The 25,978-nt window shown below is 40.3% G+C and overlaps 1 protein-coding gene across 3 annotated transcripts in view; it reads right to left on the reverse strand.

Annotated features, from left to right (window-relative positions):
* grin2aa (glutamate receptor, ionotropic, N-methyl D-aspartate 2A, a) overlaps positions 1-16,896 on the reverse strand; it is a 295,273-nt gene extending 278,377 nt beyond the window's left edge. For all 3 annotated transcript variants that reach the window (XM_073060333.1, XM_073060332.1, XM_073060331.1), the window contains exons 1-2: positions 15,933-16,896; positions 14,374-14,790 (exon numbers count right to left, since the gene is read on the reverse strand). In XM_073060333.1, the coding sequence (XP_072916434.1) occupies positions 14,374-14,790; positions 15,933-15,953 (438 nt within the window). In that variant the 5' untranslated portion in view covers positions 15,954-16,896. The remainder of the gene's footprint in view (positions 1-14,373; positions 14,791-15,932) is intronic.
* Positions 16,897-25,978: the final 9,082 nt, after the last annotated feature.

Here is a 25,978-nt window from a genome sequence, read left to right on the forward strand (position 1 = left end):
GTTGCACTCCTTTGTGGCAAGAATCTATTGTCTCTAGTCTCATTTTGATACATTTTGTGACAACAGGAACCATATAGTCATATAGCAATGTATTTAATTTCTAATGAAATTTTTAAATGTTATTTTACTAAGATACAGTGCAGAATAGGCCCTATCCGTCCCCTCAAGCCATGCCACCCAGTGACCCCAGATTCAATCCGAGCCTAGTCATGGGACAATTTACAATGACCAATTAACCTACCAACCCGTACATCCTTGAACGGAGTGATGAAACTGGAGCACCCAGAGGAAATCCACGCGGTCACACAGAGAACATACAAACTCCTTACAGGCAGTGGGTAGGAAATGACAAGACTCTGGAATCTATTTAACTTGAAGTGCCATTTCATTGTGATCAATAACATCTGTCCACATATATGACGATAGATTTTTATTTTTACCGCAGTAATCTAGCTGAGTGTATCGCCCACGTGCACTAAAATCCACACATAACTAACAGACTAAAAATCAAGAGGTCTTAGATGCTGATCCATTCTTCCCTGATTGTTACTCAGTAGCTGAAAATAAAAAAAATATTTGTGCATGCTGATCTTCTGTTCCTCTCCATTCCTCGTAAACAATCGAAGAGTTTCCTCTCTTCATAAATAAATTTAAATGTACTGCATCACCTTCCAATAATTCAGCCACTATTCTTCTTTGTAAGACTAAAACTGTATAAAAAAAATTAAAGTTAAAGTGAATTCTAAAATCAAATCAAAAATACCTTTATTTAAAAAGTTCCATGGCATCAGCCCATAATATATTTGGTGTATTTTTGATTATTCTCTCTGAAGAAAGAACATTATTTCTAAAAGGTGAATAAAAAAATAATAGTTATTGCAATCCTCGTGGAACTATCATCAGTTTCACAGATGGTTTCTCATTATTCACATGCTCTTGCTATCCTCAGCAAGAAGCCTGACAGTTTGATTTTTGCATTTAATAAACATTGCATAAAATTCAAAGCCGCTCATTGCTATTGACCTAAAATTAAATCTATAATTACAAAGGTGCACTAGTTAACAAAGGTAGGTTCTTTAGATTTCTTTGTACTTTTCCTTTTGCGTCAGAGAAATGCATGTCAAAGATTACTCCTGGCATTTAACACATACACTACCGTACTTCTGGAGTGTACTGCCTGTAGTTACTGACTTTCTGAGATCACTTCTCTTGCCTATCTGTTTTTGACCAGCTTGTCCCACTTAGCAAGTCTTCTGTCTATTCTCCCAAACATCCTGACCTTCAGACCGAATACCTACCTATGGTCAATCCGAACTTGCCGCAAACTCTCTGTGAACTCTAACAACTGTAAAGAACTGTAGAAAACACAAAATATTTTCAGTACAAATCCATCAGCAACCACTTACTATATAATACAATGGTTGTGGGTGATGGCTCCTTCCTGCTGCAGAACAGGTTTCAGTGAAGGCCGTAGCACCTACAGCATCGAAGCAGGCCTTTCAGCCCATCTAGTCCATGCTGAACTAGTCTCCCTAGTCCTATGGCACCTGGACCATAGCCCTCTATACCACTCCCACCCATATACTTATCCAAATTTCACTTGAATGTTGAAATCAAATCCACATTCAACACTTCAGCTGGCAGCTCATTTCACACTCTCAACACCCTCTGAGTGAAAAACATCCCCCTCACGTTCCCCTTGAATATTTCACTTTTCACCCTTAACCCATGACTCCTAGTTCTAACTTCACCCAATCTTAGTGGAAAAAGCCAGCTTGCATTTACGCTATCTACACACTTCATAATTCTGTATGCCTCTAACAAATCTTCCCCTCATTCTGCTATGTTCTAGGGTAAAAAGTCCATAGCCTATTCAACCTTCCCCTATAACCCAGGTCCTCAAGTCCCAAAAACATCCTTGCAAATTTTGCATGATAAATAACAGGTATCAAAACAGAGCAAAGCCCTTTGATATAACCTGTTAATTTCACACAACTCCAACTGGTGGAATGTAACGCACGCACGCGCGCACACACACACACACGCATGCGCACACACACACACGCGCACACACACACACACACACACACACACACACACCAATGAAACAGATTCTGTACCCAGTCACAAAAGAGTGTAACAGAGCCAACTTTATGCCGTTATGGTGGTTATCTACTAAAATACCGGAGAGTTGGAACATCAACAACAAAGAAACTTCAATCTAAATCCTATGTTTGGTGTTGTTTCTACAAGAGCTTTCCACATTGACCTAGTGTCATTCATAAACTTGTAGTCAAATTGAGTTCAAATTGTAAATAAATTACAATGGAATGGCAGCCACTGTATTCAATTCTGTAAGAACATTTCACTCCAAATGCAATTCATGCAAGTCTATCTTTGATTCCCTTAGAATTGTAGTTCTAAATAGGCTTATATAGTTTTTCAAGATTGCAGGCCTGTCCACTGATCGACTCATCTGTGTGCATTCTCAAGCCTTCCACACTTTGTCCCTGCGTAGACATTTGCAACAGATTTAATTTATGATACCAAGAGATACTTAATTATATAGGGGTGATTTCATATTATGTGAATTAATTTATAATACTGAATTCTACAAGGGTGATTTCATGTTATAAGGGAGCAGAACCCTACAGGGGTGATTTTTTGGGGATCGGAAGCAATGATTTCATATTCAATTTGGCACAAGATAAAATATTTCATTCTAATCCCACATTAGAGGATTGAATTTGCCAGACTCAGCCAGATCATGAAAGCTGTTGGAACAAAGATTGATTCTCAATTACTTACAATATGATTTATAACAGCATTTCTAGATAATGTGCCACTTTACATAACAGCATGAACCCAGTGGCTTGGAATTTGTTTCATGATAATTTGGGGAGGTGGAGAGTGTGCGTGAACTGTATGGGAATAACTACGATTTCAATAGAAGTAGTTGTATTAAAACTTATTGTGCTGGTTTTCAGTCAATACTTACTTTGGCTCACCTAAGAAAATATTAAGGAAAACTTATATTTGACTGTTTTAAGCTTAACACGGCAAAAAACCACAAACTTACACACAAGGATTATCTACAATATATTTGACCCCCAGGCACCTACACTGAACACATTAGAGCTTTGTGACAGAAGGATATAGTGGGTTGAAATAAGGATCACTTCACCTGCCTCAAAGGGTTAATAGATGTATTTACAGACATTACCCCTATGAATTTGACAGATTTGCTTTCCAATCCAAGTTTGAATTGTCTCCACCATCTCTTACAATCCATACTCAGTGACTAAGTTCTAACGTTCATCTGTACATGATGCAAATATCTAATCAGCCAATCATGTGGCAGCAACTCACTGCATATATGCATGCAGACATGGTCAAGAGGTTCAGTTGTTATTCAGACCAAACATCAGAATGGGGAAGAAATGTGATCTAAATGATTTCGACTGTGGAATGATTGTTGGTGCCAGACAGGCTGGTTTGAGTATCTCAGGAACTGCTGATCTCCTGGGATTTTCACACACAGCTGTCTCTGGAGTTTACAGAGAATGGTGCGAAAAACAAAAAAAAAGCATCCAGTAAGCGGCAGTTCTGTGGGTGAAAACGCCTTGTGAATGAGAGAGGTCAGACTGGCTGAAGCTGACAGGAAGATGACAGTAATTCAGCTAACTACACGTTACAACAGTAGAGTGCAGAAGAGTATCTCTAAATGCACAACACTTTAAACCTTGAATTGGATGGGCTACAGCAACAGAAGACCATGAACATACACTCAGTGGCCACTTCATTAGGTACAGGAGGAACTTAATAAAGAGGCCACTGAGCATATTTTAATCAAGGCAGTAACAAGTAATAATGAAAATAGCATTGAATTTTGCCTGACTTCCATTCCATGGTTCTTAATATTTGCATATTTCTCCCCTCAATTATTTGTCTCCCATGTCACTAGGCTGTTTGGAAAGATAAAGGAGGGGCATGCAATTCAGCGCAAAGGCCAAAAAACTACTCAAGCTGAGAGAGCAAAAAGTAGACAAAGCATATAACAAGGCAGTCAATGCACAGAAAGAGAGAAGGGAAAATAAACAAAAATAATATCTGTAGGGGTTGAAAGAACAATAAAGAAATCAGTTTATATTTTCAGCGAGAATAAAGTAAATGGATTGGTAATTCTTGTTTTCAACATTAAATCTGAAAATAAAAAAGAAAAGGGATGTTGACAGCTTAATTGTGATTATCAGTGGAAAAACCTGATTGGTTCGCTTAAATACATTTAGGGACTGAAGACTGTAATCTTAACCCAGACCAGCCTATACCCGGCACTAAACTTACAGCAATGCATTTGACTCTTAACCGGACACTGAAAAAGTTTAATTAAAAATCAATTAATATTTCACAAGGTTAATTAGTTATGAATATTAAATAGTCACCATGCCAGTGACATCTATATCCTATGAATGAACAAATAAATTTAAATGATGCACAGGCCATATAATGTGATTCTTGGGACATCGCTGTGGTTCGAAACATAAGCTGTGAGTAAAATCGTTATACTAAGTGAAAGCTTGAACTACTGAGTAACTTTGCATATTCAAATAATAAGATCTCCCTTGTGTTCCAGCTATTTCTTAACTCTATTAAGAACATGGCTAGGTTCAAAATCAACGTAAAAAAGGATTGAAAAAATAACAAAATGTGTCAGAACTTGAATGCAGAAACATGCTGCAAGACCCACCAAGTTGAAGCTGACCCACCAACACCACTCCCATGCCAATCCCATTTTGTTCTCCACACATCATCCCAGGAATCAAGGAGTAACTTATGAGGAGCACTGTGGTGGCTCTGGAACTGTACTCACAGGAGTTTAGAAGGATGAGGGTGGATCTCATTGAAATCTACCAAATATTGAAAGGCCTAGTGGATATGGAGAAGGTGTTTCCTATAGTGGGGGAGTGTAGAACCAGGGAACACAGCCTCAAAACAGAGGGGTGACAATTTATAGCACGGATGAGGAAGAATTTCTTTAGCCAGAGAGTAGTTTGGAAGCTGTGAAATTCATTGCCACAGAGAGCTGAGGAGACCAAGTCATTGGGTATATGTAAAGCAGAAATTGATAGGTTCTTGATTAGTCAGGGTGTCAGAACAGTTACAGGCGAGCGAGTGGCATTTAGTGGGATAATAAATTAGCCATAGTGGAATGGTAGAGCAGACACAATGGGCTGAATGGCCTACTTCTGCTCCTATTGTTGTTGGCCTTATAAATTCATAGTTAGTAAGTTTAATCATACTGAGTGATCCTGTACCAGCACCTCACTCCATTCCCCAAGGAAAAAAGACTACTTCTTCTTTATCCCTTCATAGACTCATAGAGTCGTTCAGCACAGCATTGTGGGCCGAAGAGCCTGTATTGTGCTGTAGGTTTTCTATGTTTCTAACTCTGCAGCACAGAAACAGCCATTCAGCCCATCTAGTCTATGCTGAACTAATGTTGTTTAGTCCCATTGACACGCACCCGGATCGTAGTCCTTTGATTAGTGAGGGTATTAAAGGCTCTGGGGAGAAGGCAGGAGAATGTGGTTGAGAGGGATAATAAATCAGCCATGGTTGAATGGTGGAGCAGACTCAATGGGCCAAATGGCCCGACTCTGCATCTATGCTTTATGGTTTTATTAAGATCAACTCCCGAGTCCATGACTCATTCTATGCACTAGGGAAAATTCACAGTGGTTAAATAACATACCAAGCTGCTTATTTTTTGGATGGCAGAGGGTGGGAATTAGAACACCCAGAGGAAACCTGTGCGAACCACACATACAGCATTGGAAATCAGAATTGAATACAAGGCGCTAGGACTCTGAATTGTGGTACAGTTTATTAATAAATATAAAGGAAAAGGGGCATACAAAATATAAGCAAAACAAATCTTTATAAATCAGTTTACTTCACTGGTAAAAATCAGAAGAGGGATACTTAGCTTTGAATATTTACATTTATTTAGAAATCATGGAAATCTGCATTCAAACTCTCAGATTATCATGATGGTGTGATACTCGTATAAACTGTTCCTTTTTATCCACGCTTTTGGATTACTCCTCCATTTGTACAACCACTAATAGCAGGCAAGAAAATGGTGGGGGGTTATATGGGAGGCAGGGTTTAAGGGTCGGCACAGCATTGTGGGCCGAAGGGCCTGTACTGTGCTGTATTGTTCTATGTTCTATTCACATCGATGGTACTGGTCTAAAGTAAAGGTACTAGCGAAGAAAGGCTGACCAGTCGAGAATGATCTTTTCTCCCAAAAAGGGAAGGCAGAGAGCTGATCTGACAGAGGCTGTTACAGATATGAAAAGGCTTGATCACAGCATTGGAGAGAAACTATAACGCCAAAGGAGACGTTTTGACTTTCCATCCAAATCCCATCTCCCAGCACTTGGCCCACTGTCCTTTAAGTCACTGTTCTATCTTACCCAATCCTCAACTAAAATGTACAATATTCTAATTCTGAAAACATCCTTATAAACCTCTTCTGTACTCTTTCAAATGCACCTGTCTTGTAATGTGGCAATAAAAACTGGACACGTTATTCACATTCAATCTCCTTTGCTCTTTTATTCCATGACCTGACTAATAATGATGCCTTTTTAACCTTTGATGCCATGTGCTCCCTTTATCCATCCACAACACTCAATATTCTCCCTTTTATTGTATATTCCCTTGCCTTGCTGCTCCTCCCCAAATGACATATGGAGACATTGGAGATTGGGTAAAAAGGGGAAAGGAGTCATGAGATTAGGACATTTAGAAAATGAATACTATCAGGAAAGTAAGGTGGCTATCACGGATACATAAGAAAAGATGAATAAAAACATGAGGGAGAAAGAAATGGTTCAAATTGAGAGAGAAGGATTGCAGGAGGCCTGCGTCTGGAGCATAATTACTGATGCGATCCTGTGGTGTGCTGTAAATTCAAGACGGTTTATTGTCACTCGGCAGCCGCAGTGTAATGGGGAATGGAATGCTTTTTGCTCTGGATTCGATGCAGCATAAAATTACAGAATGAGCATAGAGAACACAATAAATATAAATACATAAGATTAGCTTATATGCATAGACTAGTTAATTGTATGTAGGCAACGTGATGCTAGCTACAGGTGTATCTGTATATAAAGTAGCGCTGCTGGGGAATATGGTGGGACCGGTTAATGGGTAGAGGTGTTGATCAGCCTGACAGCTTGGAGGAAAGTCGCTGTTTTTGAATCCGCTGGTCCTGGCAAGGCTGCTGTGTAGCCTCTTCCCCAATGTAGGAGTGGGACACACAGGGCGGGTGGGACCCTTCATTATATTACTGGCCTTGAAATACCACAAAATGCTGTACAGCGCCTAACCCTCTGTACTTCATAAAACCAACAAGACTAAAAGTAACCACCAAAATGGGATTTGAATCGACATCCATTGAATTAATGATCTAAAGCTCCAGGTAACCATATGAGGAACATAACACCATACAGTATGATACCCTCGGTAAACATAGCAATCAATAAATCTCTCAAAAGGAGCTGAAGAGTAACCCAAAGGTCACGTTTGTAAGCAGAATTACCAATGGCAAATAATGTAGGGTAACAAAATACCTTTAATAAGGAGACTCAGTGTTAAAATTGTGATTCCAATTGAATTTTACAAATTAAATTAACTGGTGGGTGTGTAATAACAATAAACAATATTGCACTGCATTACCTAGTGAGATATGTAATTAATATAATTAGACAATATGATGCTAAAATCCTTCCTGTTGTATTGTACTTGTGGTTCCTGTCTCATGCTGTCTCTGGTATAATTGGTCATTTCTGTAAAGCAGAAGAACTAAAAGCTGTGAAGGTGATTGAGCAAAGTCTTTCAACTATACCGAACAAATAACATCACTGAAGACACTGAACAATATAATATTTCATAAAATGAGCTTCATCTAAATTAAACAGGAGCCAAAGGAAGTGAGTTGGTGTATAATTACTCAGTGGGAGAGCAGGGAGACAGTTCAAGAAAAAATTAAAGATGAAGGAGATTCATCTGATGGTTTAATCTTCCAAAGTTTTCTAACCTTTTTTTTATTCACTAAATGCTTCTGATCATTACTATTGTCATTTTCTTCTCGTGTATCCGGTTAAAAATATATATGGTGCTTCACGGAGTAAAGACAGAGAATTCAGCAGCTTGATGTTGCAGTGTTCACCAAGCTTGGCAATTTGCTTACAGACTAGTTTCATCACCAGTCGAAATAACCAAACATACCGAAATAGACACCATCTATGAACCCTTAAGGGAGAAAGAAATATGAGTCAATAGAACTCAAAGGTCATCTGTAGGGATAGCCAATCCAGACTGAGGCAAGCCTACGGGGGGCTATATAAACGTGAGCACTCCCGGGGACAAACACCAACAACTACGCAACGTGGATGGCTCCTCAACTGGTGATGAGACATCTGCAAGCTAATTGCCAAGTTTAGCAAACACCACAACATCAAACACCTCGAACTGAGCTACCAAGATTCACCACCATCCTTGAATTCAGGAATATCTGGGGGAACGGAGCGATGGCAAGAGAGGAAGGGAGTGAGGAGTACAGACAGAGAAACAGAGACGGAGTTAATATTTTAGATCAATGATCTCCCGCCACAGCCTGATTGACCTGAAACATTAACTCTGATCCACTAACCACAGATGCTGTCTAACATACTGAGTTTTTCCAGTACTTTAGTTCAGATTTCCAGTACCTTTTTGTTATTTCAGTCAGGGTATTTGAAGACTTGATATGCACCATCAAATTGCTTTTAACTTTCACTACTGTGACAATGCAGTTCAATGTTTTATTGAGTCCTGATGAAGGGTCTTGGCCTAAAACACCAACTCTTTATTCCTTTCCACAAATGCTGCCTGACCTGCTGAGTTCCTCCAGCATTTTGTGTATTTTACTCTGGAGAATTTCTCTTGTTTATAATGTTTTGTTTACTTGCTTAATTAAATCACCCCATGAACTCTGAACTAAATGTGACATTTTCCCAGTCACCTTCAACATTTTCTGTGCCGGTCCCAAATCTCTTTATTATACAAACTGTATGTCAATATTGTGTCTACCTCCTGTTCCAAAATGCAAAGATTTATCATTTGTCAACCAAATTTATCAATTCTAGTTTAAATGTTAATTAGTTATAAAGTGCTTCATTCACTATTTTTAGGACTTTATCATTTTAACAAGTTTATCATTGTTTTCTGAATCCAGTTTGATTACATAGATGAGAAGCAGCGTAAATTCAAACCTGCACCCCAGGTATGCACTTGGAGTCTCCCTTTGCCCAAGTAGGACATTATCTCTCTCATATAAACTTCTTATTTCCTACATTTTTAACCCATTTTTGATTTTAGTTTCCCATTTGAAGCACGAATCCTGCTAAACAATCGTAGCATGATTAGCCGTCATTCTTACGGAGTTTCATCAAAGACAATTTGAACTGAATTGTAGCATACATGACAACAAACCTAATTTTCAGTACTTTCTTGAAAGAATTTAAACATTATCATGGAATCACTTCTCCCTAAGAACATAAAAAATAGGAAAGGCCAGTCTATCCATCAAGCTCAGATTTTGGAGATGTAGCCTTAATATTCTTTTCCTACATCCTCCCATACACTTGACTCCATTGTAATTTAAACATGTCAATTCCTGCCTTCAATATAGTCAATGACTCAATCTTCATTGCTCCCTAGAGTACAGAATTCAAATAACACATAACCCTCTGAGTGCAAAAGACCCATAACTTCCTCATCAGACAATTCGCTATCCTGAAATTTTGTTTCAGACGACCACCCACTATAGGAAAAATTTTTCAACTATCTCAATTCTCTTCAACACTGTATACTTTGATAAGATCACCTCCATATCTCGAAACTCCTCTTTATAAGCCTAACCTGCTCAGTTTTTCTTCGTATTTCCAAGTTCACCATATACCAGCCTGAGGTTCATTTTCTTGCGGGCATACTCAGTAAATCCAAGAACCATAATAGAATCGATAAAGGCCACACCCAACAGGGTGGACAAACAATCAGTGTGCAAAAGACAACAAACTGTGCAAACACTGAAGGAAAGAAATAGTAAATAAATAAGCAATAAATATCGAGAACATGAGATGAAGAGTCCTTGAAAGTGAGTCCACAGGTTGCGGGAGCAGTTCAGTGATGGAGTGAGTAAAGCTGAGTCAAGATATCCCTATTGATTGATGAGGGTGACGGTTTCAGGGTAATAACTGTTCCTGGAACTGGAGGTGCGAGTCCTGAGACTCCTGTGCCTTCTTCCCGACGGCAGCAGCGAGAAAAGAGCATGACCCAGGAGGTGGGGTACCTGGAATCACAGGAATCTACCTAGTAAATCTTCTATAAACAGCCAATAATGCAAGCATATGGTTTCAGAATTCTTTGGTGCTGCACTGTGACACAGCTGGTAGAGTCAGTCTCACAGCTACAGCATCTCCAGTTCAACCCTGGCCTTCAGTGCTGTCTATGTGGAGTTTGCACGTTCTCCCTGTAATCATAGGTTTCCCCAGATGCCCATCCACATGCCAAGTATGTTAGTAGGTTAACTAGGCACTCTAATTTGCCCTTACAGTGCACATGAATAGTGGAATCCAGGGGGAGCTGATGGGAACTGTAATGATTATTTTAATGATTCTGTTCTCCTAGAAAGATCCAATAAATGCACAACAAATGGAACAAGAGGTCATGATGACTGATACAATACAAATTGTCAGCATCCAGGCAATCACATTCCATAGTGAAAGGGTGGCATGGTAGTGTAGTGGTTAGCACAACAGTATGGGTGACATAGGTTCAATTCCCACCGCTGCCTGTAAGGAGTTTGTACGTTCTCCCCGTGACCGCGTGGGTTTCCTCCCAGTGTTCTGCTTTCCTCTCTTACTACAAAGATGTACTGGCTGGTAGGTTAATTGATCATTGTAAATTATCCCGTGATTAAACTAGAGTTAAATGGAGGGTTGCTAGGTGACACAGCTTGAAGGTCCCGAAGGGCTTATTCAGCATTGTATCTCAATAAAATAAATAAATACTTCAAACGCTTTGTAATAAGGACCAGCTATCCATTAGCTCCCTCTGACTTACTGCACCTGAATGACAACTCATTATGCTTCCTGCAGGTGAGATTCCAGATCCATTTCGAGCACAACATTTGTAGTCTCCAACTCTTCTGTGGTTGTTCCTCATTAGGACGTGTAGATTTAATCATGCCTCTAACAAATTTCTTGGTACAGTTTCTATAGTTTCCCTTTTTCTCCCTTTATAAATAATAAATGAATTATCCTGCAGTTGTCTGGGTCTGTTTTAAATCTTCAGTTCTTCATCTGATTATTTTCACTGTTGATAGGAAGTATTTGATACCCACTCATGTAGATAGTAACACCCTTAGCTTCCAGGAACTCATAGTATATGTCTTGTAATCCAGAAATTATTAATTTTCAGTTTACTTAACCTGCCAGATAGAACAGATTTTCTAGGCATTCTTTAATGCACACCGCATTAGAGAGATTTATTTTGTCCCAAGTCTCCAATCTAATAATAAATTCTGAACAAAAACTATTCACTTTCATAACTTTGCCCTCTCTTCTAGTTCTACCACAGTCTACAGGGACTTGCTCGCAGTATGAAAACCAAAGCTGTGCAGAAAATTAATTGTATTTTCATAATTAGATATTGAAATAATGTCCTTTTCCCTGAACATTTCTTTTAAAATAATTAACATTTCCCTTCCTCTTCACTGGAGTACGCCATCACTTCCAACTTTTAACATTTATTTCCACTCGGGCTCTCGGCCTGTATTCGCTGGAGTTTAGAAGCATGTGGGAGGGGTGGGGATCTCATTGAAACCTCAAATATATCAAGACCTAGATAGAATGGATGTTGAGAGGATGTTTCCTATAATGGATGAGTCTAGGACCAGAAGGCAGAGCCTCACAATTGAGGTAAGTCCATTTAGAACAGAGAGGAAGATAGTGAATCTGTGCAAGTCATTGTGACAGACCGCTGTAGAGGCAGAGTCAAAGTGGAGGTTCTTGAATATAGGTTCTTGAATAGTAAGGGTATCAAAAATTACAAGGAGAAGGCAAGAAAATGGGGTTGAAATCAGTCATGATCGAATGGCAGGCTCAATGAGCTGAATGACTGCTACATCTTATGGTTTTATGTACTTAACGTGATTTACTTTTTCACTTTCAGTGACTTCTTTGTTTTTTTTAATAACTTTGTTTAATAGTTAATCGTCCAGATGAAGGATCGTGGCCCAAAACATCAACCGTTATTCCCATTCACAGACGCTGGCTGATCTGCTGAGCTCATCCCTCAAATTGTCTGTATTGCTCTAGATTTCCAGCATCTGCAGTACCTCTTCTGCCAATTGCCCAGGGATGGGCAATAAATGCCAGTTTAGCTGGCGATGCCCACATCCCATAAATGAATAAATAAATAGTTTTCACTGTTCTTTTCCCAGTTCCTCATCTTTCCTTTTATTTAATGACTTTATTGAAGTCATTGGCCTTTTTCAATTTAATTCTCCTACTCACTGTTTCTGATATCTGCATACATTAGAGGTCACTTTTTGTATATTTAATGTAATTTTAAACACAAAGCTTATAGAAAAAGTGACAAACTTTTAAAAATATAGGTTATAGTAGCATCATAAAGTAACACAAAGTTAAATGTGTGCCTTTATTTTAATCTGAACTTTATAATTATTAGAATTTCCAGCTGGTCATTATGCTCATATCCGATATCAAATGCATGTTAATACATGCAATACAATAACAACAATTTAATTATGATCATTAAGTAATTTAGTTTTGCTCCATGCTCTGCTATTTTGTGCATTTATAATTTGTGAGTTAATCACCCGAGGGAAAAAAACTATGTATTCCAGGAGTTTGAATGTGGTGCCAGATAGGTGCGTTAAAATTGTCCATTTCCATTTTTCTTCATTTTCAAGTTGCAATGGTTTATAAAATCACCTCAAAGCTGAGATTAAGTGTGTATCAGAATTTTGCTTCACTCTTCTACCTGTCATATTTTTATATATCAGAATAACTTTATTCATATTTTTTAAAACTTTACAAAAATAAACCATGCAATTTCTTTCATTCTTGCATTCATAGTCAATGGCTTCAGTAATGTCCTAAAGCATTCCTTAAAATCAGTAAGATTATTGCCACTCATGCAGCCCCCGGGTTTATACACCACTACAGTAACTGAGGGGCTTCTTCACCCAAACCAGCCTCTCCTTCTCCAGTAGTGCAACAGCCCTGTACTGTGGTGCTTCTAAATTTCACGCATTTATGCATAGCTTTGCAAAGCTCTCCAGAGGAAGTGTGACTGATACAAATAAACGTTTATCCACAATGAAATTAAAGTCCCCTAAGTATTATGTGCGGTAAAGACCGAAATAGTACTTGAACTTCTGAAACTATTTTGTTCTTATTTTGGATTTTTCTACTCCTTACTGGAACATTTCAGGAGTTAAATTGTCTTTAATTTGGGAGTTTAACCAATAATGCCCTCAGGCTGTAACCATTTAGATAAATGGTAATTTACTCGTGCTGATATAAGATTACTTTGCTCCTCAACAATCCACTTAAGATGTTTTTTTTAAACTTTGCTGTTAATCCTTAGTTATTGTCGTTCATAATGTATTTGGATTGTTGTCTTAAAATAACTTTTGGCAATACTGATTTGAAGTTGATTCGCTTGCAAATCCAAGTCTGACTCAGTCGAGTGCATGAATGAATTCAGTGAAAAGTAACTCCACTGCGCCCCCTCACTCGCAGAGCCACGGCAACAAACTCCACATCCTGGCTTCTTCATTTAAAGTGGCACGGTACACTTTAAAGTACCAGAACACATGGCGAAGTCCATGTTGTGCACTGTCTGTTGAAATCGGCTGCTTTCAAAACTTGGAGGTGGACCTGGGAACTTTTGGGAGTGCGCTGTTGAATGCTCAGAACTTGCTCTTGTGCGTGCATGTCAAAAACCCCCCAAAAAATGGCCCCTCCCTCGTGCAAAGCAATGCCAGTCATATCAAAAGGAAAACTAGCATCAAGCAAAATAAAGGTCAGATCAGAATGTCCGAGTTTACAGAGGCTGAGATGATTTTTTTTCTCGGTATTTGACATGCTGGTGCTGCTATTACCTTACCTGTCCGCAACCTCCAAGGGGGATCAGTACACACTTCTCGACGGAAGTTTTCAACTGAGTAGAGAGGGACGGTTATTTCTGTAAAGAAAAGAATGTGAGAAGGAACATTTCCACTGCACTTACTTTATCTGCCATGATCATGGAAGATCCGCCGTGAATTCCCAGGATAGGGATAAAAGTCTGGGAGGAAATAAAATCCAAAATCTGAGCAATAGCCTCCTGGTCCGAGTCATCGCCGAACACCACGCCGTGGATCTTGGTGCCTGACATCAGATCGCACACGTGGGTGATAATACTCTTCGGATCAGTCTGGTTCACCGCCACGGTCACCACGTTGACATCAACGGGAAAGTCGGGGGCATCTTCCTTTATCCACATATCCCTGAAGCCCGTGCTGTCGGGGCTTCTGCCCATAATGATGGCGATGTTAAGGGTCGGGTAACCCAGCTGCCCTCCGATTAGATCCAAGTGGAACATTAGCAGATCCAGAACCACCACCGCAAGAAATCCGAAGCGTCCCATTTTCGGAAACTCCATCCCCTGCAAAGGTGAAGATTTAACCAAAAATCTGCAGATTGCGCCGAAACAAACACCTTTCCCTCTTTCCACTCTCCCCTCTTTTACATTTCATAAGCATCCACAAGGCATCGGCATGTAAAAGTGCACCTATTCACCAAATAAGGACAAAGGAAAGCGCAGTCTCTGCATATTCTGGGAGCTTTTTTCTCCCTCGTCATGAAGACCAAAAAAAGGCATCTGACCTAATTTACATACTACTGAGTATTCAGGACAGGTTTTATAAGAATATAGGAAGGCTTTCGGCGGCTCGCAAATAATTCGGAGCCGGTCTTGCTTACTGGGGTCACGTTCCATTACACAAATTCAAGAAATCATATCACTTTATTGCATCGGCCATATATGATTTTTCACCGGGGTTTATTGCTGCATGATACTATGCGGCTGTATAGCTCGCTAACTTGTCTTCCCCCAGTCTGACATTCGATGCTACAACGTAAATGGGGCACCGAGTCTGGACACATTTTAATAACGCACCTCATGGTCAGGCAGCAATAGAAGAAACGCACATTTCAATTAACGTGTCGGAAGGTGGTGGTGGTCGGGGTGGGGGGGGGGGGATTTAAATGTGCAATCATCGGCCCATGTCAGGCTGATTTGCAGTGGTAGTAGCGGTATATCAACTTAACAAGGACTCGAGGATCTATTTTAGTACCTGAAGTCACGAAATAAATCATTCGACCAAGTGGGCGTTTTATACTTCGTAATGAACGGATGAATCAGTTTAAGCTCTGGTCTAGTCCATGGTATTTTAAAACAAGTAACTGTCATGAATTTATGTATTAGTAATCTTATCGAAACGTTTTAGATCAAATCTTACTAATGGATATTACATTTTAACAATGAGCGAGTACGCAACTATATTTTTTAGAAGCTTAAGATTTCTCTCACATGCTCGTGTGAGATACAATCGGCATTAACGTTGATAAGGTAAGTTGGCCAAAAATCCACATGAAATAAATTGCGATGAAGTTTTATTCTAAAGATAATTTCTTTTCACATGGGTTGCGTTAGCAATTTGAGGTGAGAGGCTGCAGCGCCCCCTACAGTTGTAACTGTTACAGGCAGTTCTCAGTATGGTGCGGGGCGCAATATATGTGACATACCTTGGACATCACGAAATGCATTTGCTCGCTGGCATGTTGGAAAGGTTTTCATATCGTGGCTCGCGACACCCAGGGTAATTTTGTGGATCGTTGCATCTCCGCAGATTGCCACTTTGAGATCCAGTTTATTCTCTTTGCGTTCGGTAGCTGTTCTTGCGCCAGGAACTAACGAAGTATGAAAGTATGCAAAGTTGGTCTACAGTGGGCATAAAATGCAGTAAGCCCGATTAAGAGAGAAAATAAACGTGCTGCGTTTTCCACCAATTCTTTTGATTTTTTTTTTAAAAAGTCCCATCCAAGCGATAACGCAAATTCCCGTTCGCCGTTGTAGCTTTAAATAAAATTAGCAGCGCACACGCTGAGAGGAATGAGGAAAAATAAGCTGATTTCTATACGGGACAAACGGACCTCAGTTTCAACAGAGCGAGACTTAGACCGAGAAGATGGCATATTGTCCAAACAAAGACCTGCAGCGTAGAAAATGAAATCATATGTGTTTCGGAATAAGAGCTTTTCACAGCAAAGTATAAGAACTGCAGTGAGTGTGGCTGCACAAACGCACGGAGGGAAGCAGCGGGCGTACTTACAACATCATTACTCCACATAGCTGCAGCTCGGAAACTCAAAAACGATGTTGCAAGGTAACCCATTTGTACTGAAACCCACCGCAACGCCGGTGACTGTTTCTGTGACCGACGCGCCTGCTAATGCAACCATGCAGCATTCTCCTCAAATCTGCCGCGAGACTACTTGCTCCCATTGTAGAATTGTGGACGCGCTGAAGACTCCCATTTGAGGCGATGAACTTGACAGAGCGATCTTGGAGAACCGGTCCTAAAATGCCGGCAAAAATCAAACTAAATGAACTCCTCCTGCGTTTCGCGGCGCCTTTCTCGGGAGCGTCTGCCGAAATCCTTCAGCCCTCCTCAGTTGAGACTGCAATACTCGTAGATTCCTGGGCTCTCCGTTTGAAGAACCGGTCAACAACACATCCTTATGGAGACAATGTGAATTACAGCTATGTTTGTGCGTGCGGGGTGTGAGAGACAGACTGTTGCCCATATGCGAGTATCTGTGACTTCAAAGATCCATTTACTAAAAAAAGGAGCAATATACCAGTTTGCACGAATACATCAATCACATCTCGAAACGAAACAGATTCTTGGGGGGTGGAGGGGATTCTCCTTTTCAGAGTAACGCACAGTTTAGCTCACTGGAGTGAATAACATGTTGTACCAAATGACTAATATCCAGCAGGAGATAGGATCGAAATAAGGAATCACCTCGCCAATGTGTCAGATCAACGTGGAACGTGTGCTGTAGTCCCTTCGCTGTGCTGCGCCTCGGCACCGCATGTACTGGGAACCAAGTACCTAAAGCTCAGGAGTACCTCATTTTGTGCTGAATCAGAACAAACTCGAGCTTTGCGATATGAGATGAGTTAAAGAGGACTTTACCGGGACGAGGAGCCACATGCGTATCAGATTGACCACACCCAGAATGGACGGCTAAAGGTTTAAAAACATCGCGACTGCGTTTTTTTTTAACGGGGTGGGGGATCCGACAGACCCGTGGGAAAAGTTGCCAAGCGAATTTCAAGGGTGCTGTTTTTGCGCGCACACACAAGAAAATGTGTATCTCAACGCTCCGTGGATCGAGAAACCAGCAAATCGTTCGATCCCACGGAAGCGCAGAATGCCGTTCACTGGCCAAGTGAGCTGGGTCCCTCCACGCGATTTCAACCCTCTCCCACACCCTTTCCAACTCACGGCGAGGGAGGTTGAAATGGCAGTTTGTCAGCTGTCAGTTTGTGAGGGGGTATCCTATTCTGGAGGCGTTTAGAAATCGTAGCCTCCTTTTCCTGACACATTACCAAGCTGCTCACGTGCCTCGGAATTTCTCCCTTGAAAGCAAATATGATACTTGTTTTTTTTTTTGGCTGCGGGTGACGGATTTTCATATTGTGCTACTGTTTATTTCATTCATTCAATTCCTTTCGTGCCGTGGGCGTCTCGTGCGCTAGTTTCGCCTCTCCCCCTCTTGCCGACACGAATGATCAATGACGCCGTGGCGGGTTAATAAACTGTTTCCAGAATAGGTACGAAAGTGTAATACTCGCCATTACTTTATCATTTTAATCCTTTTCTCGAATCTTTTCAATCCACTGCACTCTTGAGAAATGCGTTGTGTATATTTTTTTTTCAATGCAACCAGTCACCGTGCATATGATCACAGCTACAATCCCGTACACAGGAACGGAGATGAGACTGCGGAATGATGTGATGTTCCGTCGTTATATACCGGATACTAAATGGGATCATTTTTAACCTCGCAAAGCTCCCGTTTATTTCTATGTACCCTCAGCGGTCGATTTTATTGAAGATGACTGTCTATAAAATCCCAATCTCTCTCTGAGCGAAGGTATGTTTCAGTGAAAGGATAGCAGTCGTTTCTAAACACTTAAAATGGGTGTCTTGCACTTCAATGCCCCGAGAGCAGATTCATTTATTATAACTAAATTAACCAGTGGCCTTAATGAAAAGGTTAGACTCTAGGCGTTATGGAAAGGACGCGGGAGTCTAAAGGGAAACAACTATATATAATGGACCGAAACCCTTCAGATTCTCATTAGCTGTTCTGCTACTCAAGGAGACAGCAATTTGTACATAAAGTAATTGCGATTTTCAGGTGGTAATGTAGATAGTAACTCGCTACTTGCACAGGTGGCCGGGAATAGGCTCCTTTAATTTGGAATACAATGCATTTCCCTACATCCACTTGAATTATACATTCCAAAACTTGAGTATTTTCCCGTTCGTTGGGAGAAAACGGTGACTGGTATGTAGGAATCAGCAGAGTTGCTGGGAATCGGAAAAGCTTAATGAAATAATACAATAGCTTGCCATTAAATTAAACAAATTTCCTCTCAAGGAAGCCGTATCGACAAAAGTTGGCATTCATTGTAGGCTTGACATTGCTACAGGCGCCAAAGCTCTTTAAAAGCCTCTCCAAATCACCCTGCCGCTCTACCTTTCTCAGAATCTACCATTTTGATTCAGGTTTTTTTTTCGCTCTCATGTCCCCTTATATGGCTCGGGTCAATTTTTGTTTGCGAGGCATCTGTAAATCGCCTTCGAGACATTTTCTTATTTCAAGCGTGTTCTTATCTACGGCTGTGAAATTTGCCACGTGATCCAAAATATAGCAACGATGCCTTAAAATGCGCCGACGTTAAATCACGAATTTCACTAAACTCTCCTCTACATACGCTCTGTATATTCGGAACATGATCTGCAATAGCGGTCCGATTACTAAACCTGTCCCTGATTACCGCGTTCTGAGACTGTAAATGTACATGATATATTGGCAGGTCTAGTGTTTAAAAGGTGTAACATACGGAGCATGTGGTTATTGATGCGTTACTGGGTGCATTGAAATTACTTGTGACCAGTATGAAGACATGCGACAGCAGATTTTAATGACGTGCTCTAGTTTGCAGTCCTTGTCTTGGCGCACTGTACCTACAAATCGCATGTACTTCGCCTCTCGCGGGGACGGTGTCAAAACTGTCGGGAACAATGTTCATGCGAAAAATGGTAATGAATTATTGTGAGATGATTGAGAAATATGATGGTGGAGCGCAATATTTTGGAAGTTTTCGAAACCTTATTAACGACAATGTGGTGAATTCGATACGAGGCTCCACATGTTGGATGCGACTTAAAAGGAATCTGCAGGACATAAAACACACACACACACACACACACACACACACACACACACACACACACACACACACACACACAAACTCTTAAAGGATTTCACGTCACGTGCCGGTGATAATAACCCTGGTTCTGATTCTGACTGTAAAGAAACAGACCCCGTTCACGTTGGAGCTGTCACTTTCAGCACCACGATCTTCCTCACGCACCCAATGCCAACAGCTGACAGAGCTGGGACTGCTGATGAAATACTTGCCAACAAAAATCCCTGCCGATAGAGGGCCTCGGCTGTTCCAATTCTAAATTGCAGCCACTTTTACTTTACTGACTTTTTTTAATTCGGCACTGCTACATGCTAACAATGGAATACTTGGTGGAATTAAATACATACCGCCCAAGAAAAAAACCGGTTTTTTTTTTAACAACAACACTGCAGCTGGAATATTAAATGTGCTTTGCTGCTGTCTTGAACCCGCTCGTCACTAAGATAATTTTCTTTAACTCGGTCTATATTTTTAATTCCGACCGTGCCATTAAGTCCACCCGTTCATCCTCTTAAAGACGTATCGCACTGTTGTCAATTTCAGTGCAGTGGTTTTCTGGTTTACTGGCTCCTTGCCAAGGATGCGGGTGTCACTGATGATGGTATTCACTAATTTTACACTCTACCGGACCAATCAAAACCTCTCCGTCTTAAACGTGCATCACGATGCGGATTCAAATTGTGTTAATGAGTTCACTTATATAAACGGAACATGCTTTTTTTTTCTTTTAAATGTGAGAATATTACTCGTCATTTCCCCTGTTGAGGCGCACATTTCCCGCCGTTTCTGGTGCAATCGGGTTTTTGGAATCTTAAACAAAACGCACAGGAAAATAACAGTGCAGTGCTTAGATTCGTGATTTTCCAAATTCCCTCGGCAACTGCCTATGGTCTCTTTTCACTGCTAAGGTGACGGCAGCATCTACTGCTACCAGCTCCCATACACAATACAACTCATGTAGTCCACACACACTTGGTGGTGATGAGCCTAGTTCCACCTTGTGACATTTCACAAGATGATAAGACTCTGGGCCATAAGAGCAGAATTGCTCCATCCAGCCTATCGAGTCTGCTCGGCCATTCCATCATATTTGATTTATGGCAGCTCATTCCACACTCTTACCACCATCTGAGTCTAGAAGTTCCCCCTCATGCTCTCTTTAAACACCTCATCTTTCACCCATAATTGATGGCCTCTAGTTCCAGTCTCACCCAACCTCAGTGGAAAAAGCCTGCTTGCATTTACTGTATCTACAACCCTCATAATTTTGTATACCTCTATCAAACCTCCCTCATTCTCCTATGCTTTAGGGAATAACATCCTAACTTATTCAACTTTCCCTATAACTCAGGTCCTCAAGTCCTAGCAACATCCTTGTAAGTTTTCTCTGCACTTTCAATCTTATTGATACTTTCCTGTCGGTATGTGACCAGAGATGCACGCAATACTCCGAATTAGGTCTCACCAATATATTATGCAATTTCAACGTAACATCCCAACTCCTCTACATTACTTAATGATGGCCAATTTGCTAAAAGCACTCTTTATGATACTCCTCTCTGTCAAACCTCTACTTCTTATGCCATTTTTTGCCTCTCAAACATGCCCTAATTCTCTCCCAAACTGCACAACGTTCACAGGATATACTATCACAACTTACTGTGACCTCCTAAGCATTATCTCCCTACTCACACCATGAACAACTTGCAGGAAAGCAGGTGCATGAAATAGTTACTCCCATGATTGTTTCCAAATTCCAGTACATATTACTTTCATTTCAGCATATAAACACCCCAGTATATTTTAAAATAATCCCAATAATCCTGCATCCATTTGCTCAGACAGATTGATGGTTCAGCATCTGGTTCACTCATTAGTCTGGAATGTGGGCCAAGCAACTAGTGGGCAAGCAGGGTGTGTAGCCACAGCTGGTGGTCAGGAGCATGGTCAGAGCTGGTGTCTGGACATTGTAATGTTAAAAAAAAGTTAAATCAAATGTATTTACGTATTAATAGGCATAGCATCCAATAGCCCATGAAACCAGCTACTCGATCACTACTGAAGTCCCAAGGAGATCAAATTATCAGAGTTATACTGCATATCACCATAATCTTATTAAGTTTTGAAAGGAAGTTGTTGTAGGGAAGCAGATTTGTAGGTTCACTAAGTGAAGCAACAAACCTTGATTGCAGGTGTGTACAGCAACTGTTTATTCACAAGCAAGCAATGAAACACTTCACTCGCTTGCAAGTCGAACAAACACTCATCGAAGTCTCAAAACTATTGAAACTTCATCACTAAGCATTCAAGACATTTGCTAAGTCTGTTGAAGTTACACAACAAGATTAACCAAGTGTTGAACAGCTATTTAACTGGGTATGCACTAGAAACACAAGCCCAATTAACTGTAACACCTTCCAAATGGTTTCTCCAACACTGCCTTTGGCTCACGGCATGCAGTAGTTCAGGGTCAAGAGAGAGTGTTCACCTTTATACTCCTTAAGATTAGTAACCAGTTTCGGACATCACAGTATGTGACCTGGGACTAGTAACCATTGCATAGGGAACTAACTAGTGGGAAGGTGGCAACATACCTCATTCATTAACCAAAACATTGGAAGCAGCTTTCAGAACAGTGTTTGATCAGCAAATAAGTTAACCTTTCATATTGTAGAAGTCAGCATCAAATTTTAAATTCAGTCTGAATATGTCAGACTCATTGTGTCAAAGACAGAATGCTTAAATTCAATGAAGCCGTTATGTGCACAATCTAATGATATCCAATATCTGGGCCATCCTTAGCTGGACTTGATATCTTTAAAGAGTCTTGGCTTAGGGATTCACGTCTGCAAAGGAATACAGCTGTCCTTGAGTGTGTTGACTTAAATGTCCAAACCAAAAGTCCTAAACCATGATCACTACAGTTTGGCAACACCATGACCACTTTGACACTTTGTACTAAGAAAGACTTTATTTTTGTTTCATTTTAGTGGTGCTCTTTCATGTGGAAATTGAGTGTATTTTATCTCTAATTTATGTTTTTCTAGTGAATGCTCCTTGGATGATGCTATGTGCCTGTAGTGCTGCTGCAAGATGAGTTTTTCATTACACCAGTGCGACTATCTACTTGTGTATACGACAATAAACTCAACTTTGACTTCAATCATGTGGAACATAAAGAATGATTATGAAAAGATAAAACCATGTAGACACTGAGGGGTTGGTTTAGGCTGGACTAGAGGCCAGAGGATCAGATGCTATTCAAATTGTCATGTATACTTTTAAAAAGTTGCATTCTAGTGAAATTTAGTCATCACAAGATTATTTATTAAGAAACTGTAAGAATGTTTTCTTTTTCCTTTCTAAAGCACCACATTTACTTAACATCTTTGAGCTGTAAACCAGCTGAAACAATAGCTGTTAACTGAATTGGACTGGAAGATTCATGCAGAGAAAACTGATCACATTAACTAGCAGTATTGACCAATGCTCAAAGTTGATTCCAGATCTCTGTAGAGTAGGCATCACAGCTATACAACTAGCTTTGTCACTGCCAGGTAGACATGTTACGTTTGTAGCTATAGCTGAGGCACAAAAGGCTGGAACTTGGATGTGGAAGAACACAGAAAATCAAGCAGCGTCTGTAGAGGCAGAGGGATGATTGTCATTTTCTGGATTTGTAGTTACAATTGTTTATTTTGTTATGCATCTATGGATACACACCCAATATCTCAAGGGGTCTTATTTACTCCAGCAAGTCATCATTGAACAACAAGTGATTATTGATCCCAGTTCTTACAGATATATATTGTCTGAATAGATAGGGTCACCACTGTCATAGGTTAGTTCTCATTCCTAACTTACAAGAAAGACTCATTTTTGCACAGAGGTTACTCATGTGAATAAAATTTCTATATTTATCATGGGCTATTTTTGCTAGTTGCCCTTTTAAGGTTTCTATAATCTCCTGGATTGCCTGTGAAGCAACACCTCAACCTATGTATCCTGTAGCAATTTTATCATTGGTGTTGTGTTCAGTGTAGGGCATATATGTCAAACTCAAGGTCCGCGGGCCAAATCCGGCCCACGGTGGAATTATCTTTGGCCCGCGAGATAATATCTAATTACTATTGAAGCTGGCCCCAATAATCGAAGCACCTATGGCGTATGATATGGCTAATGCTGAGTTTATTCAGGTACCCGGTTTTCAGGGTTTTTAGTGTTTATTCGGCAGTCTTCTTCATAAGAAATGGAATTTGTAAAGTGAAATACTTTGTAGTTATAGCAGAGATTGAGACACATGAGAGCAGGCTGAAAAAACGGAGGCAACGAAAGCTGCATTCGCACGCGTCCGACTGATCCGGCCCGCATGAAGCTGCATTTTGCTCAATCCGGCCCGTGACCTAAAATGAGTTTGACACCCCTGGTGTAAAGGATCCAAGTAGAATTTTAGATCTCCCCAAAAAAATAGCTAGGCAGTAGCGCATGGTTGGCACCAGCAAACGACATTTTCTGGTTTTAATTGTCACAAACACAAGCACAATTTACTCAAATATTAATCAGCAAATGAAGATCTTAGTTCTCAGAGCTACATTTATATGCTAATTCTAGTAGTTAATGAAATGTGGAGTCTGATGTAGCCAAATGTACAGTAGATGAAACAGTTGTTTCTTTGAAGGTCTCGTATAATTATTAACTACTACTGATAAAATGGAACATTTATGCCTAATGATAGTACTGAGTATTTTTTTTCTAATTGTTTTCCTGAAAATTGTCTCATTTGGATGTAATCAAGATAGCTTTAGCTTATTCAAAAACCTCTAAAGAACTCAGTTAATTAACATGCTATATTTCTCCATTTTGGCATGGAAGTGGGGAGGTGAGAGGGGAAATTGAATCATTCATAATCTTGACAAAGGAAAAATATGATGTCTCCAAAATCAATATTTAATTAGATTGTACAAATTTATGAATCTGGCTATTTGCTTCCAACAGCTTTGATGCTGGTATAATTTATTTACTAATTACTGTGAAAACTTGTAAACGAATGGCAGCAATTGTCCTTCATTCATTTACAGGATGTGGGTTTCTCTGGTGTGGCCAGTATTTATTGGCCATCAAAACTGCACTTGGAAAAGTCATGACATCTTCTCAAACTTCTCCAGTCCCTCTGGAAACGTTGAATATGGAACTCCAGGATTTAAACACAATGACAAAGGGAGACTGGTATATTTTCATGTCAGCATAATGTATGATTTACAAACAGATGTAGAAGCAGTGGTGTTCCAGTGAACTTGCTGTCTGGACTTCCTTGATGGTAGAGATCATTAGTTTCACATGAGCTGCTGGAGTAGTCCGGCAAGTATTTTTGCTAAGATACATTGATAATGAAAGAGTTGATCTGAAAATGCCATTGAAGTCTATTGTTTATACCCATAGGCCACTGAGCACTACATTTCTGATTATTATCCACCCGCACAAAACTCCACATTACAACTGTGGGAGCGGCCATTATTGGAGTGGGCTAGTGTTAGAGTGGTCAGTCTTTGGATCAACAGGCCTTGGCAAGAAGGGTGCTGAGTCATTTGTTATCATTTGTTTTTGATTGTAGAAATTGTACTTGAGACATTGAAGTTAAAGGTATAACAAGTACAGTGAGAAGAAGGCTATGGAAGTGACCTAGGTGAGTGAGAAACACAAAAGTTTCAGAGCAAAGGCACAGGTAGAACAGGTTAGCTTTTATTATTGTCTGTAAATCCTTAGTCCTTAGTTCAGTGTAGGCAGGATGGGTAAGGCAGTAGAATTCCCCTCCTGGGCAATTTAAGGGTACCTAACAGTCTCTCTGATGACTTGATCTGCAGCAAGTGCACCCAACTTCTGCTCCTGATTGACAAGGTCAAGGAACTGCAGCGGGATGCAGTTACTCAGGACAATTCAGGAGGCTGAAGAACTCATAGATGGAACTTTTACTGAGGTGGTCACACACAAGAGCAGGCTTCAAATCCTAGATGAGTGACCCTAATGAGCACTCAATAAGAATAAATAAATAAATACCCATAAAAAATAGACCGACAAACCCCCAATGTGCAAAGAGAGAGAGAAAGAAAACAAGCTGTGTAAGCAATAAAAGTAAGCAAATAGCATTCAGAACAAAAGTGAGTCTTCAGACATGAAGCACTAAGCAGCCAGAGCAGGCCCACAACCTCAGCCTCAGTTCTTCACATAGCAGAGTAATTTGTCACAGAGCCTGGAGCAGGCCCACAGACTCAGCCTCATTGCA

This window comes from Hemitrygon akajei, chromosome 11 (genome assembly GCF_048418815.1).
Source record: "Hemitrygon akajei chromosome 11, sHemAka1.3, whole genome shotgun sequence".
Lineage (NCBI taxonomy): Eukaryota > Metazoa > Chordata > Chondrichthyes > Myliobatiformes > Dasyatidae > Hemitrygon > Hemitrygon akajei.